This window comes from Poromitra crassiceps (assembly GCF_964638095.1).
Source record: "Poromitra crassiceps genome assembly, chromosome: 19".
NCBI lineage: Eukaryota > Metazoa > Chordata > Actinopteri > Beryciformes > Melamphaidae > Poromitra > Poromitra crassiceps.
Genome location: NC_139646.1, coordinates 27,340,674 through 27,356,453, shown reverse-complemented (window position 1 = coordinate 27,356,453; position 15,780 = coordinate 27,340,674). Strand labels below are relative to the sequence as shown.

The 15,780-nt window shown below is 46.3% G+C and overlaps 1 protein-coding gene across 1 annotated transcript in view; it reads right to left on the bottom strand.

Moving 5' to 3' along the window:
• The window catches only part of LOC310794007 (nucleosome-remodeling factor subunit BPTF-like), a gene marked incomplete at its 5' end in the record, with an annotated part of 88,093 nt that extends 73,717 nt beyond the window's left edge, over positions 1 to 14,376 (bottom strand). Inside the window, 6 exons of the mRNA XM_083655876.1 lie at positions 260 to 376; positions 461 to 565; positions 1,812 to 1,980; positions 2,836 to 2,887; positions 8,170 to 8,992; positions 13,818 to 14,376. Of these exons, the coding sequence (XP_083512002.1) occupies positions 260 to 376; positions 461 to 565; positions 1,812 to 1,980; positions 2,836 to 2,887; positions 8,170 to 8,992; positions 13,818 to 14,376 (1,825 nt within the window). The remainder of the gene's footprint in view (positions 1 to 259; positions 377 to 460; positions 566 to 1,811; positions 1,981 to 2,835; positions 2,888 to 8,169; positions 8,993 to 13,817) is intronic.
• Between the last annotated feature and the right edge of the window lie 1,404 nt (positions 14,377 to 15,780).

Sequence of the window (15,780 nt, the reverse complement as noted above, 5' to 3'; positions counted from 1 at the left end):
CGTGTGTTCCACCTACATCATGTGGATTCACGCTCAGGTTCAGTAACTGGATTTGGTCTTGGACTTGAACGCTGGGGACTCGAGACTCAACTTGGACTTGAGCTATAGTGACTTGTTACCCATCAAATCTCTATTGAACAATTATTTTTGTGTTTTTGTGTCAACAATTCCAAGCTCTTTTCTTCTTTAGGTGATTAAATTAAATGACTTGTCGGGCTACAATATATATATATATATATATATATATATAAGCTCTTACCTCCAGGTCTGACAGCCTCGTGCTCCTGTGAGGTGGCCTTGGTTTCTTCCTTCACCTCCTCTTTCACCTCCTTCTCCTCCTCTTTGACCTTGGCCTCCTCTTCTGTGACCTTGGCCTCTGGCTGTTGACCCGGCTCGTCCTTCATGGGGGCCTGGTGGTCTCCCCCCTCCCCCTCCCCCTCCCCCTCCCCCTCCCGCTCACTCCTCTCCCTCTCCAGCCGTGCTTTCTGGGCCTCCTCGGCAACCCGCCTCTTCACCTCCTCCAGCTCCTCCTCCTGCTTGGCCCGCAACCGATCCAGGATCTCCTCTGGAGGAGAGAGGGAGAGGCACACAGACACAGAGTGAGGCAGGACCGATCAACTGTGCTCCAGCACAGACTGACAACAGCACAGACTGAAAGCCAGCGAGAGACATTCATTCTACAGACAGGTATCAAAGACAGCAGCTCCACATCAACCTAACCCAGACATGTCTAAATACATGCCTGTTTACACATGTCTTGTGCACTTGGTGTAGACTGGACATCATTCCAATCATTGCCTTGTGTAAAACACATGACACACACGGCTCGCTCACTGTGCAGTAAAGACACATATTCCTCCGTGTGGTCAGAGAGCATATTGGCACCATGCTGTGTTTTGAATTGAAAACCCCCAGAGGTCATAAGATGCACTGCAGCGTTTAGAGCCACATGCTGAACGCTAAGCACCTCCGCTCACATCCAAGCGTGGAAGACTGTGGTGACAATGATCATTTATGGGAGGAGGACTCTTTGCTATCGTCATTCAGGCTTAACATAAACTAGGAGATGGAAACTGTGTCTGCGCTGACCGTGGTGCTGACAGACAATTTGCTCAAATTTAACGTAGTGGAAGAAGCTCAAACCAAATACTGAAAGATTAAAAAGAAAACACTCCATCAGCTTTTTCACATAACCTACATATTATTGACATACAGTATGTTCCACAGTAAGAGCATTTCTGAGCGAAGTTATAAGTCTGCTGTCAAAATAGCACTCTTAATAATCAAATATCACTCCTATCGCACTCTATAATCACCCTGGCTGTCGCTAGCAGATTTATGGATTAGCTGTGAAAATGGCCACCAAAAATATACTATATATAACACCTTGAGGGAATACACTGACTTATTGGGTATTAAGCTGTTTTTTCAACTTCCAAGTACTCACATCTGTGTGTCCAGTAGTAATACTTTTGAGATGTGTGCTAGCTCTGCAGCAAACAAACAAAAAATAGTGGAAACACAGATAGATAGCTAGCTAGCTAGCGATAGAGAACGTTAGCATAATGTAACTGGGCTTTTGGGTTCGCCTATTATGTGACATCTTGTTAATAAAACAACAAACGAGAGTCAGGCTGTAGCTTTAGGAAGCGCCTCCACATCAGGAGGACCACACGTCAACAGCGGAAGCTCATCAACGCATCGCTGAACTACGGCAACTCTTGAAGGACACACACAGAGTGACCCCCCCCCCCCCCCTGCCCCCAGTTTGCATCCCTGAATAATGAGACAGCGTTGCAAAGTTGTCTTACCGTTGGCGGCGGTGAGGAAGCACTTGTTGCTGCCGCGGGCCTTGTTGGTCAGGTCCTCATTGATGTCCATGTGGGTGTGCACCTCCTCCCTCATCTCCTCCAACGCTGCGTTCAGGTCCGCCTCCCAGTACTGCTTATCCAGGCACTCGATCACCTCCGCCAGCTGCACCTAGTGAGGACAGGGTGGACGTGGTGAGGACAGGGTGGACGTGGTGAGGACAGAGTGAACGTGGTGAGGACAGGGTGGACGTGGTGAGGACAGGGTGGACGTGGTGAGGACAGGGTGGACGTGGTGAGGACAGGGTGGACGTGGTGAGGACAGGGTGGACGTGGTGAGGACAGAGTGAACGTGGTGAGGACAGGGTGGACGTGGTGAGGACAGGGTGGACGTGGTGAGGACAGAGTGAACGTGGTGAGGACAGGGTGGACGTGGTGAGGACAGGGTGGACGTGGTGAGGACAGGGTGGACGTGGTGAGGACAGAGTGAACGTGGTGAGGACAGGGTGGACGTGGTGAGGACAGGGTGAGGACAGGGTGGACGTGGTGAGGACAGGGTGAACGTGGTGAGGACAGGGTAGATGTGGTGAGGACAGGGTGGACATGGTTAGGACAGGGTGGACGTGGTGAGGACAGGGTGGACGTGGTGAGGACAGGGTGGACGTGGTGAGGACAGGGTGGACGTGGTGAGGACAGGGTGGACGTGGTGAGGACAGAGTGGACGTGGTGAGGACAGGGTGGACGTGTTGAGGACAGGGTGGACGTGGTGAGGACAGGGTGGACGTGGTGAGGACAGAGTGGACGTGGTGAGGACAGAGTGGACGTGGTGAGGACAGGGTGGACGTGGTGAGGACAGAGTGGACGTGGTGAGGACAGAGTGAACGTGGTGAGGACAGGGTGGACGTGGTGAGGACAGAGTGAACGTGGTGAGGACAGGGTGGACGTGGTGAGGACAGGGTGGACGTGGTGAGGACAGGGTGGACATGGTGGAAAAGCCCTATAAGTAAAAGAAAGGAGTCCCATTTACCTTGGTGCTGTAGTACCAGATGGCTTTATCCTCCTGCTCACCATCCTCCTCACTGTAGGGGAGAGGACAGGAGATTGTGATTGGCAGCCTAGTTCTTGTACAGGATGTAGCATTGTGATTGGTAGTCTAGTTCTTATACAGGATGTAGCATTGTGATTGGTAGTCTAGTTCTTATACAGGATGTAGCATTGTGATTGGTAGTCTAGTTATTGTACAGTATGTAGCATTGTGATTGGTAGCCTAGTTCTTGTACAGTATGTAGCATTGTGATTGGTAGCCTAGTTCTTGTACAGTATGTAGCATTGTGATTGGCTGTCTATTTCTTGTACAGGATGTAGCATTGTTGACGAGGGGAAATCACGACAAAGGGGAATGTTGCACACCTGTGCATGTTGCACACCTGTGCACTGATGTTCTGATTTGCCCTTGAGGGTTCATTACAAGTGGGCAGCAACAACTGGGACCTGTCAAGGGCACTATGATATAAACCAACTGACTTGTATGCTTTCCAAAACACTACGTCTGGGAAATATATTATATTCAGATCGCGAGATGAGACTGGATATTGTCTTCGATTTTGGATATCGTAATATGGCATAAGTGTTCGGGGTTTTCCCTCCGTATCAAACTCAAACTCTCTGAAATAAGTTTTCCACAACAAAACCTGCACCGCCCAACCGCACATTGCAGGACGTAGGGGCAATCCCAGCAGCAGAGGCTCTGCCAGTCCTACAGACTGACTGGGCACTGTGTGACAGAGTTCACGGTGCCTACAGACTGTCGAGTCGACTGAGTGGAAGATCTGACAGCTTTGTGCTCAGCATGCTCCATGCCAGGGGAGCCTGAGGCCATGACACAATACTGTCTATTCAGCATCCTCTCACGACTTCACTACACACACACACACACACACACACACACACACACACACACACACACACACCTTGCTTCTGTGCACATTCACTGCACATACACACAGTCACACATATCTACTTGTGTGCACATTGCTTGTACACATACACAGAGACTCACAGAGACTCAGTGAAGATCTATTACACAGCACCTGCTGACGGCCAATTTGGTGAGAGAGAAAGAGAGAGAGAGATACTGGAGCAGCCTGACCTCATAATAGCCCTCTTTAAATCTTAGATTGTTCAGATGAGCCATGCTCCTGTATGGTTTATCTAGCAGGCAGTCTGCTGCTGCTGCTGCTGCTGCACCAGCACATGTACCATCTGTGACTGCTCAACAGCTACATCACATGCTAACATATGAGACTGTTCAACAGCTACATCACATGCTAACATATGAGACTGCTCAATAGCCACATCACATGCAACATATGTGACTGCTCAATAGCCACATCACATGCTAACATATGAGACTGTTCAACAGCTACATCACATGCTAACATATGAGACTGCTCAACAGCTACATCACATGCTAACATATGTGACTGCTCAACAGCCACATCACATGCTAACATATGAGACTGCTCAACAGCTACATCACATGCTAACATATGAGACTGTTCAACAGCTACATCACATGCTAACATATGAGACTGCTCAACAGCTACATCACATGCTAACATATGTGACTGCTCAACAGCCACATCACATGCTAACATATGAGACTGCTCAACAGCTACATCACATGCTAACATATGAGACTGCTCAACAGCCACATCACATGCTAACATATGTGACTGCTCAACAGCCACATCACATGCTAACATATGAGACTGCTCAACAGCTACATCACATGCTAACATATGAGACTGCTCAACAGCTACATCACATGTACCATCTGTGACTGCTCAACAGCTACATCACATGCTAACATATGAGACTGCTCAATAGCTACATCACATGCTAACATATGAGACTGCTCAATAGTCACATCACATGCTAACATATGAGACTGTTCAATAGTCACATCACATGCTAACATATGAGACTGCTCAATAGCTACATCACATGCTAACATATGAGACTGCTCAATAGTCACATCACATGCTAACATATGAGACTGTTCAATAGTCACATCACATGCTAACATATGAGACTGTTCAATAGCCACATCACATGCTAACATATGAGACTGCTCAATAGCCACATCACATGCTAACATATGAGACTGCTCAACAGCTACATCACATGCTAACATATGAGACTGCTCAATAGTCACATCACATGCTAACATATGAGACTGCTCAATAGCTACATCACATGCTAACATATGTGACTGCTCAATAGTCACATCACATGCTAACATATGAGACTGTTCAATAGTCACATCACATGCTAACATATGAGACTGTTCAATAGCCACATCACATGCTAACATATGAGACTGCTCAATAGCCACATCACATGCTAACATATGTGACTGCTCAATAGTCACATCACATGCTAACATATGAGACTGCTCAATAGCCACATCACATGCTAACATATGAGACTGTTCAATAGCTACATCACATGCTAACATATGAGACTGCTCAATAGCTACATCACATGCTAACATATGAGACTGCTCAATAGTCACATCACATGCTAACATATGAGACTGCTCAATAGCCACATCACATGCTAACATATGAGACTGCTCAACAGCTACATCACATGCTAACATATGAGACTGCTCAATAGTCACATCACATGCTAACATATGTGACTGCTCAATAGCCACATCACATGCTAACATATGAGACTGCTCAACAGCTACATCACATGCTAACATATGAGACTGCTCAATAGCCACATCACATGCTAACATATGAGACTGCTCAACAGCTACATCACATGCTAACATATTAGACAGCTCAATAGCCACATCACATGCTAACATGAGACTGTACAATAGCCACATCATATGCTAACATGAGACTGTACAATAGCCACATCACATGCTAACATGAGACTGTACAATAGCCACATCACATGCTAACATGAGACTGTACAATAGCCACATCACATGCTAACATGAGACTGTACAATAGCCACATCATATGCTAACATGAGACTGTACAATAGCCACATCACATGCTAACATGAGACTGTACAATAGCCACATCACATGCTAACATGAGACTGTACAATAGCCACATCACATGCTAACATGAGACTGTACAATAGCCACATCACATGCTAACATGAGACTGTACAATAGCCACATCACATGCTAACATGAGACTGTACAATAGCCACATCACATGCTAACATGAGACTGTACAATAGCCACATCATATGCTAATTAGGTAGTCGGTGTTACACGGTAGTGGGGGATACCGATTACATAACATGCCCACCGGTAACACAGTTTGTTTTTATGGAGGAAGAAATGAAAGGAAAACTGCGCAGTTTCAGCGTGCGCCGGTGTAAATAAGAAGCGCTCCCTCTGGGCTACAGTGTGGCTCCACTGTTCTGGTGAGACCAGCAACTAACGCTAGTTAACGCTATGCATCTTATGAACACAAATGATGCCCTCCTCATACACATGTAGGTAAGACCCTTAGCTAAGCCTGTGTGTATAGTCTGTTGTCACTGCGGGCCATCTCTGGAAATGTGCTTTTTCTTTTACAACAGCGAAAAGTCGATGCTAACTTAGCATCATTGCTAGCGGGAGGGAGGACTTAACCAGCATTCAGTCATTGCCTGCTTACTGCTGCAGTGTCTCCAGATGTGTCGCTACTCGTTAACGATAGTTTCTTTTGAGAAAGATTGTCTCCACGTGCATCTGAAAAGTTGTCTCGAGGGAGATGCAGCCATGAGTTGTGAGGCAGCCAGTGTTGTGACTGAACATTCAAGCTAACGTTAGTACGTCTGGGCTGTGAGGACAGTGGAGTTGGTTTCAATCTGCTCTATCATCTCTCTATGACCCTACGACTTTTACTTTAAAACTTTTATTATCAACATACATGATATAACGTAACGTCCGCTCTAGTCTAGCTGCTGTGATCATGAGGATATCCAACTGGTGTCTCACTGTTATTGTCCCCCGGAACAACATGCACTAGTAGGAACTAACAATCCTATTGTTACAGAGCTTTTTTTTCTTCATTTTTTTTTTTACACGTGAACACCGGTAACACCGGTGTTGTCACGTGTTTATTACCCGGTGGGAAAATGTACCTACCGTAAATTCCGGACTATAAGCCGCACCTTTTTTCCCGTTTTTTGGGCTTTTTTGGCCCCTGCGGCTTATATAACGGTGCGGCTTATCTATGGATTTTTTCCAAAAAAAAGAAAAAAAAAAAAAAAAATCTCTCTTTTTTAGCACTCTTTCTAACTATAAATCCACTTCTGTTTTAATTTCCTCTCTTGCCCTCTTTTCACCACACTGTATGACACTGTATGACACTGTGTGCACTGTAAAAAAGAAACACATGTGGTGTTGTGTTATGTTGTTTTGTTGAAATGTTAATAAATGGGAGCTTCCTCAAACAGCCATCTCTTTCCCGACAATCCCCTCTGTGCATGAACCCTTACATATGGTAATTCAACATTAAAACACAATAAAAAAATAATAAAAAAATAAATAAAATACCATTAAAACACCCGCGGCTTATAGTCCGGTGCGGCTTATATATGTAAAAAACAGTCAACTTTGCAGGTGCGGCTTATACACCGGTGCGGCTTATAGTCCGGAATTTACGGTACTCACATTGAATTCTTTGTAACGTTTATAGACAAAGGTTTTCTGCTTGTCTTATTGACAATTTCCTCCACGTCTTCTCCCCGCACTCTTTTTCTCTTCTGTGTTATTGTTGATTCACTTGGAGGTGTGTGGTACCGGGTGAGGTCAAACATGCTGTTCGCGTCACTAGCACTGCCCATTGTCAAGGGATATGATTGGCTGTTTATGAGCTGGGGGCGGGTGCACGCTCGGGGTTTGTCTGTAAATGATTGGCTGTTTCCGTGTCACTCGCAGCACGCTGTATTAACAAAGGACATGATAGGCTGTTTATGAGCCACGGACCATGGCCACGGAGGAGAAGCGCTCTTGTTTTTTTCATGCAGTCTATCGAACGGCTCTATCGAGCCATTTTTGTTGCTGTATTGAACTATTGATCACATGTCTATCGCGATATATATATTTATTGTTTTATCGTCCAGCCCTATATAAATGTAACGGATTGTGTTAAATGGGAATATGATATTGTCTCATATCAATCGCAGGCCCCTGAATTGAATGAAATCTAAATGGTATGGTGGCAGCCTGGCAGGCTTTGTGATATCAGCAGATATCCTACCGTTGGCCAAAGAATCGATATCACATCGTATTGTGATGAAACTTCTGGTTCCCACGGTCCCACCCCGTACCACTTACACTACGATGCGGCGGTTGAGGAACCAGTATTTGCGCTGGTGCCGGTCGAAGCCGACGGGCAGCTGTCGGATGTAGGGCCGGCTCTTCTGCGCCTCGGGCACGCAGTCCACCACGCCGGGCACCTTGTGGGCCACGCACACCTCACACTGCCACTCGTCCTCCGGCACCTCCGTCAGCGGCGGCTTCACGCACTCCAGGTGGTAGACGGCCGAGCACGTCTCGCAGCACAGCAGGTCGCCCAGCCGGTGGCACACCCTGCAGTGGTCGTCGTAGGCCACCACACCTTCCGACATCAGCTCCTCTCGGGCGATGTTGGTGGCCAGGAACTGGTCCACCAGGAACTGGAGGACTTTGATTTTGCTCTCCAGCGGTTCGTACGGGTATTCCTCGGCCTCCTGGAAGGGGAGGATGTGCCGGTACTCTGGGTCGCTCTCGCAATACGCCCGCACCACCTCCGGCCAGGTCATGCCGTCCACGAAGTACAGAGTGGAGTTGACCGAGTCCTTGAGGTCGGCGGGTCCGAACGTGGTGTTGGAGGTGTCCTCCTCTCTGAGGATGGCTTTGAGCAGGGCGACGTGGGTCTCGGCCAGCAGCGTGCACTGCTCCTGGCCGGCCAGCGCCGCACAGAAGTCCTCGAAGCGGAACGGCGAAAGCCGCAGCACGGAGCCAAAGTTGCGGAGGACCTCATAGACGGCAGATATGTTGAGGAGCTGCGAGGCGGGAACCAGGAGGTCCTCGGAGGACTTGGGTAGCTCCAGGGGAGGAATGTCCTTGGTCTCCAAGATGGGAGAACGCGGACGCAACGCCCGACTTCTTTTCCGGCCTGCGAGGGGGAAAGGAGGGAGGGAGGAGAGAGAAGTGAGAATACAAATGGTCAAGAGTTTGTCAATTCGGTGTTGTCTTTACAACAATTCACTCTAAGCATTTCAAATACAGATATACTGTATATCAACAGAACATAAATGTGTCTGCAGCAGAATAATAAAGGTATCATAGTTTTTAGTACTATTAATAGAATAAGTGAGAATCTGGCAACTGTTTGTATTTTCGTGAGATGCACGTTTCCATGATGAATTAGACTTATCACTACAACAGGCTTTCCGACACGTTCTTTCAGCAGCAGCGGGCCGCCACCCCTGAAAGTTTGCCGCCGCTGCTTCAAAATAAAATGTAATGTAATGAAAAATGTCATTAAGTCTCTATTACACGAGTCTGAGAGCTTTTATTTTGAAACGCTGGCGTATGGCCGTCAGAGAGAAAGAAAACAAACAAACACACACACTGCACATGGAACTCTGTTTTGGTTTACGTTTAATCAATCATCTTCAGCAAGCAAAGGATCATTTCAACTACCAATGGTATGAGTGTAACTGGACTCCGGTGTACAGCCAATCAGAGGCAGAGTACGGTGTACAGCCAATCAGAGGCAGAGTAGGGCTACATAAGGTACATAAGACAAAAAAGGAAGTTGGAACCACTCCTCCAATGCATGAACCCATTAACATCTGTCTGGCTTCATCTGACTGTGTTCTCCAGTGTGTGCACTGACTGTTCTCTCTTCTCCAGTGTGTGCACTGACTGTTCTCCAGTGTGTGCACTGACTGTGTTCTCCAGTGTGTGCAATGACTGTTCCCTCCAGTGTGTGCACCGACTGTTCTCTCCAGTGTGTGCACTGACTGTTCTCTCTTCTCCAGTGTGTGCACTGACTGTGTTCTCCAGTGTGTGCACCGACTGTTCTCCAGTGTGTGCACTGGCTGTTCTCTCCAGTGTGTGCACCGACTGTTCTCCAGTGTGTGCACCGAGTCGACTGTTCTCCAGTGTGTGTGCACTGACTGTTCTCCAGTGTGTGCACTGACTGTTCTCCAGTGTGTGCACTGACTGGAGCGCTTTGCAGTATCAGCCCCTCCAAGCCTGAGCCCATAGCTCTCTCCTGAAAGAAAGTGGCGTGTCCCATCCAGGTGAGGGGGGAGCAGGGGAGGAGTTCAGGTTATCTCAGGGTCTTATTTACAAGCAAGATAAAATGGTTCATTAGATTGAGTGTCTGTTCATGATCTGTTGTGGCTAACAACATTATGGAAAACAACAGTGGAGTCAAGTAACTTATTAAACGAGAGTGAAGTTTTGAATGAGTTTGATCTGCGCTGCGTTATGGAGAAGCATGGGTCTGTCTCGTTTGCATTGGGGATTTGATTCCCCCCTGCGTTGTTAAAAGTGTGAATACCTGAACGGTAGAAACTTTACTCAAATAGTAACGTTACGAATGAGTAGTACCCGAGTACTCCCGCCCATCCCTACTGCACATTGAGAGGAGTCGGCTGAGGTATTTCGGACATTTGGTACCGACTGGCAACTGGTCATCCCAGTCGCCTCCCTTTGGGGGGCAGACCCAGGACAGGCTGGAGGGACTACATCTCCCAGCTGGCCTGGCGCCGCCCTCCACAAGGAGCTGGAGGAAGTTGCTGGGGAAAAGGAAGTGTGCGTCGCTCTGCTCGCACTGCCAGTGCCAACGTGACCCTGAACCGGAGAAGCAGCTAGAACGTGGAAGTAGGGATGCACGATATATCGGCAATCATATCGGTATCGGCCAGTATCGGCCGATTTTTTTACATATCGGTCATATCGGTATCGGTCAGATGTTGCAATGTTAATATCGGTTATCATTATCAGCCAAATTCTTCACATTGATATGAAATAATGCAGTAAATCTATGATTTATGGGCTTTTCCAAAGGCTTTGCAAATAAAGAAATGCATAACTTTTTCAAATTCAGTGTTAACATGTGTTTTTCAGTATGTACAAAATGTGATGATCATAAAAAATGTGGTTTTATACAGATCATATCGACATCGGTAAATATCGGTTATCGGCCATAACAGCAATGTTAATATCGGTTATCGGCATCGGCCAAAATTTTCATATCGGTGCATCCCTACGTGGAAGGATGGATGGTTGGATATTATTGATGAATTTACTATTTCTCTTTCCCCAAAAACATCCACTCAATAAGCTCTTGGGCCTGTCTGCAAAGAAAAACACACTAATGACAACAAACAATCATATTAAGTATCCACAGCACCCTAGTGCCAGAGTTATTCATCTGAAGCACGATGTAAAACTAGTGGAGCATCTGATGGCTGTAAATTAGGGACTAATGCTAATTGGTGGAGATTAGCCTGAATATCAGACTGAATGGTCAACTCGTTACACTGCATGTGCATCTTCAGAAGCAGCCAAAACTCAACTACGCTCTGGATCCAGGAACATTTTGAATAATGCAATGTGACAAAGGTACATTCAAGGAGGCAAACGCACACATCATCCACTGTGCTCCCAGTGGATGATAATATAAGTCTTTGTTTCTACCCGTGCGAGCTGTGTGGAGATGTATGTACTAGGGATGTTCATCAATTATTGAAAATCGATAATTGATCGTTAAGGAATTGAATCGATCATGTGGACTTTTGATCGATTATTATTATTTATTTATTTATTTTGCGGACTAGGTTTGGGTGGAATTCGTTCCTCCTCGCCCCACTCCATTGCACAGCCGACTAACGTGAGGTGGATCTTCATATAGTCTTAGTGCCAACAAAACTGTTTTAAACATGGGGAATTCACACCGGCATGCGCCGGGGACACAAACAAACGCACCCAGCGGTCTGCGGACCTCAGTGAGGCTCAGGCCTGTTGATTTGACTCTTGTGCTGTCAGCTAAGCTGGAAGACGCCGATTGCCTTACATCATGTAACCTGACATGTAACATGTTTGTTTACCTGGCCACAGCGCGAGTGTCTGATATTCTTACTACACAGCGGCATCGCCATTATAGCTGGCCGAGAACGCGCAATGTTATTACCAGACCAGAGTAAAAATATATATAATAATATATAATTATTATTATCATTACGCTATCGATAATCGATCGTTAATTTTCCCGATTTTCGATTATGGAAATTGTTCAAAATGAACATCCCTAGCATGTACAGTACCTGCAAATTCTCTCCAGCCTGTGTGTGTGTGTGTGTGTGTGTGTGTGTGTGTGTGTGTGTGTGTGTGTGTGTGTGTGTGTGTGTGTGTGTGTGTGTGTGACTGTGTGTATGTACAGTATGCAAGGTGTCAATGCAGTGTGGACACATGTGCCTATGAGAGTGAAAGCAGTGTGTGACTGTCAGTCTGTCACCATAAGTCTTATGAAAGACTCATCCACTGCGGTGCTGCCATGTTCACCACTATTAGCAAAGCAGGCGGGCAGGCCAGCCGTTTAGGTTTGAGAGTTATTTGTGTGTAATCTTGCCTGAACCACGTACAAAATGGACTACAGTGCAGCGGAGCGATATTAAGTGCACAATTCAAGAAACAGGCAAGACCCTTGAAAATGACGTGACTTTCACATCTATTTGGAGCAAGGAGGGGATGTGATAAACATTCCTCAAAAAGCTTAGGTGAGTATGAGTATGGCGTGGCAGGTGGAGGGGGGTAAACACTACACACACACACACATATATATATATATATATATATATATATATATATATATATATATATATATATATATATATATACATACATACATACATACACACACACACACACACACTATTGTTTCTGTATGAGAGAACAAGATCTAATTCCAAAGGATGAAATAGTGGAATGCATAAAATGTCCAAAACTCAATCATGCACAATTATTTGGACTAATCCTATCTGGAATCAGATCAAAAGGCTGGCACAATGCTTCCAATGCATGACATTATAACAGATGGGTCAATAGATTTTTTTTAATAGACATCAGTCCAATAAACATGACAGGCCAAGAGTTCAAGGGGTGTCCAATTTGCTCATTTGAGACATTTAAAGGTGGTTGCTATGGGAACGGTGGGACTCGGTACGTAATATTGTAATGAGTTGGTGTTTGCAACAGGTGAAATCAGAGCGCCTATGTTCAAAACAAAGGCCTGTCAAAGTCATTGAGCCCGCGTTACACAAGCGAAATGTGTCTTGTTAACGCGTTGAAATCGAGATGGACAAGGTAGATTCGGAGCGCAATTCCACTCATTTAAAATGACCACTGTAATTTCCATTTTTGATGAGTAACACTATTGTTTACTAAAGTACTTGCCTACACAGCTGCAGACCAAGTGTCAAACAGCGAGGCAAAACGCAAGAGCAACTTTGAAAAAGTATACGTTTTGATAGAGCGTACATTGTAACGTTACACATAGGAGAGATTATAACACCTCCAACGTTACATAAGTGGGAATGTATGAATGAATAAACATTGGAAGTGGCAGCAACACACTTAAGCCTCTAACCAACGTTACACGTTGTTTCTCTGAATGGACACACGTCAAAACGCAGCAGATGAAGCCAAAATAAAAGCATGAATTATGAGTTCTTCATCGTAAAAAGGACAACAACAAAAAAAGGTGCTGATCCGACAAAATGAAGAAAAACACACGCGAGGCGATTCAAGCATGGTGCAGATCTGCAAGCCAGCGGCCAGCAGAGCACACGGTAAACAAAGGCCTGTTTCTCACTGCAATCTCCATTTTGAACAATGCGGCTTGCTTTCTCAAATGGGCTGAATATTACAAAGAATCCCGAACTGATTTGCCAGTGAAGCGGGGGCACTCGCACACACACACGTACCTGGGGTGCTGGCGAGCGTGCTGTGGCTCCTGAAGCTGCTCTCGGTACAGTAGCTGGCATCATCCTCATCTGGTTCCTCCAGAAAGTCAGAGTCGTTTCCCAACAAGGCCTCCTCCTCTTCCAGGTCGGACGAGCCCGGGTGTTCGTTATCGTCCTCCGAATGGTAGCTTATGTTATCGTCCTCCTCGTCGCTGTTGTCGTCGTAGACCACCACGGTCTGGGGCCGCCGTCCTCCACCTCTGCGGCCGCCCCTCGCCCCCCTGCCTCCTCTGCCCCGCGCCGCCGCCGCCTGTGTGCTGCTGGCTGCTGCGGAGCCTCCAGCTTTCCTGCGGCCCCTCTGGAAGTTATCCCGACTCTCTGTCTCCACCTCCCCGGAGCTCGGGTTGGCACCAACTCCGCCGCGGCCCCGGCCCCGTCCTCGTCCCCTGCCCCTTCCCCGGCCACGCATCCCCCGGCTCCTGCCGCCCCGGGAGCCGCCGCGCACCGGCCCGGGCGAGCCTTCGCGCACCGCGGCTGCTGCTGCAGCCAGTTTGGGCGGCCTTCCTCTTCTCCCCCTCATTGTAGGAGAGTCTCTCTCCTGTTCCGCTTCAATCTCGCTGAGAGAGTGGGCCCGTGCAACCCGGAGAAACACGGGGGAACGAATACACCTAAGTCTTGGGACGGTTCCCGTTAAGTCCCCGCCAAGCCCCGGGCTCAATTTGTGGGCGGAAAGCTCAAACTGAATGGCCGGTGTCCCGCTCTGGGTCGCCTGCAGACGCCATTTTTCTTCTCGGCTCTCCCTCCGTTGAAAACACAGCAGGCCTGAGAACTGCGTTAAGCTAGACCCAACTAGCTACAACAATACCGGAAGTTTGTAGATTTCCCCATCAACATAAAAACAGAACATTTGTCAATTTCGAGTTGAATAATGAATCGGGGTGCACAGGACAACAAAAATCCTATCCATTTTCAGACACATACTTCGTTTTACTGTATCATGTGCGGTTACCCCTTTTTCTAAACGTTTTCGTCGATCGCGGGTTCATTTCGATTGAGTTCCGGACGTGTTGTAATATTCTGTGTAGCTTGACACTGGCAGGCCTGAGTGGATGGAGGATCACGTGACCTACTATTCTACAATAGACGCAATAGCTGTGTAGTTCATAAAATTAGTTATCCATGCAAACGCTCTTCCCCAACAGGAGTTTATTAGCGCTGGTTTGGCCCGACGGGCAGTTGTAGTCACAGGCGAGGCGAGTCCATTCAGAGAAACATCGTACAGCCTTGTCCTCGTCGTCTCTGCAAGTCGAGCAGGACAGGAGATAAGCAGCATACGTCCGTCATTAGCGCTTTTCTTGAAATGTTATGTCACATACGGATTAAAAGTTAACTGCACAGATTTCTGAAATAGTGCATTGCATTAATTTAACATCCAACACGTTATATTTTATACAAATATCTTAATGGCTCTTCAATTGATTTTGATTAACAATGAAAAAAAATATTTTATTAATATTTCAGACAATTGCAATTAAAACTAAACGAAAAACGTATTGCATCTAGTGAAAAATATCTGTTTATCTGATCTCGCCTCAATTGTAGCATACCAACAGCGAGGTAGTCCAACATTTACCTGTTCCTCGCTATCCTCTATTTTAATTACATTTTTAAGTTTAATTTTTCAGAATGATGCTTGTAGCTGGATTGTTGAAGCAATTTGTAAAGCATCTTGAAAAGTGATATGCATATCACACAGCCCTCATCACTGTAAAACTGATTCATAGGCTCTTGATAACTCATTTGAGTTTGTGTAATAAGCCTAATGGTTATAAATACCGAATCTGATTTGAAAAAAGTCACAAGTCCACATGCATTTAACTTAAATATATATAGTAGTAAAATAGGCCTAAATGTAACAGTGGAAATTTAGCTTTGTATATTTGGGGCTAAAACACTACCAGAACCAGTATGTCAACAACTGATC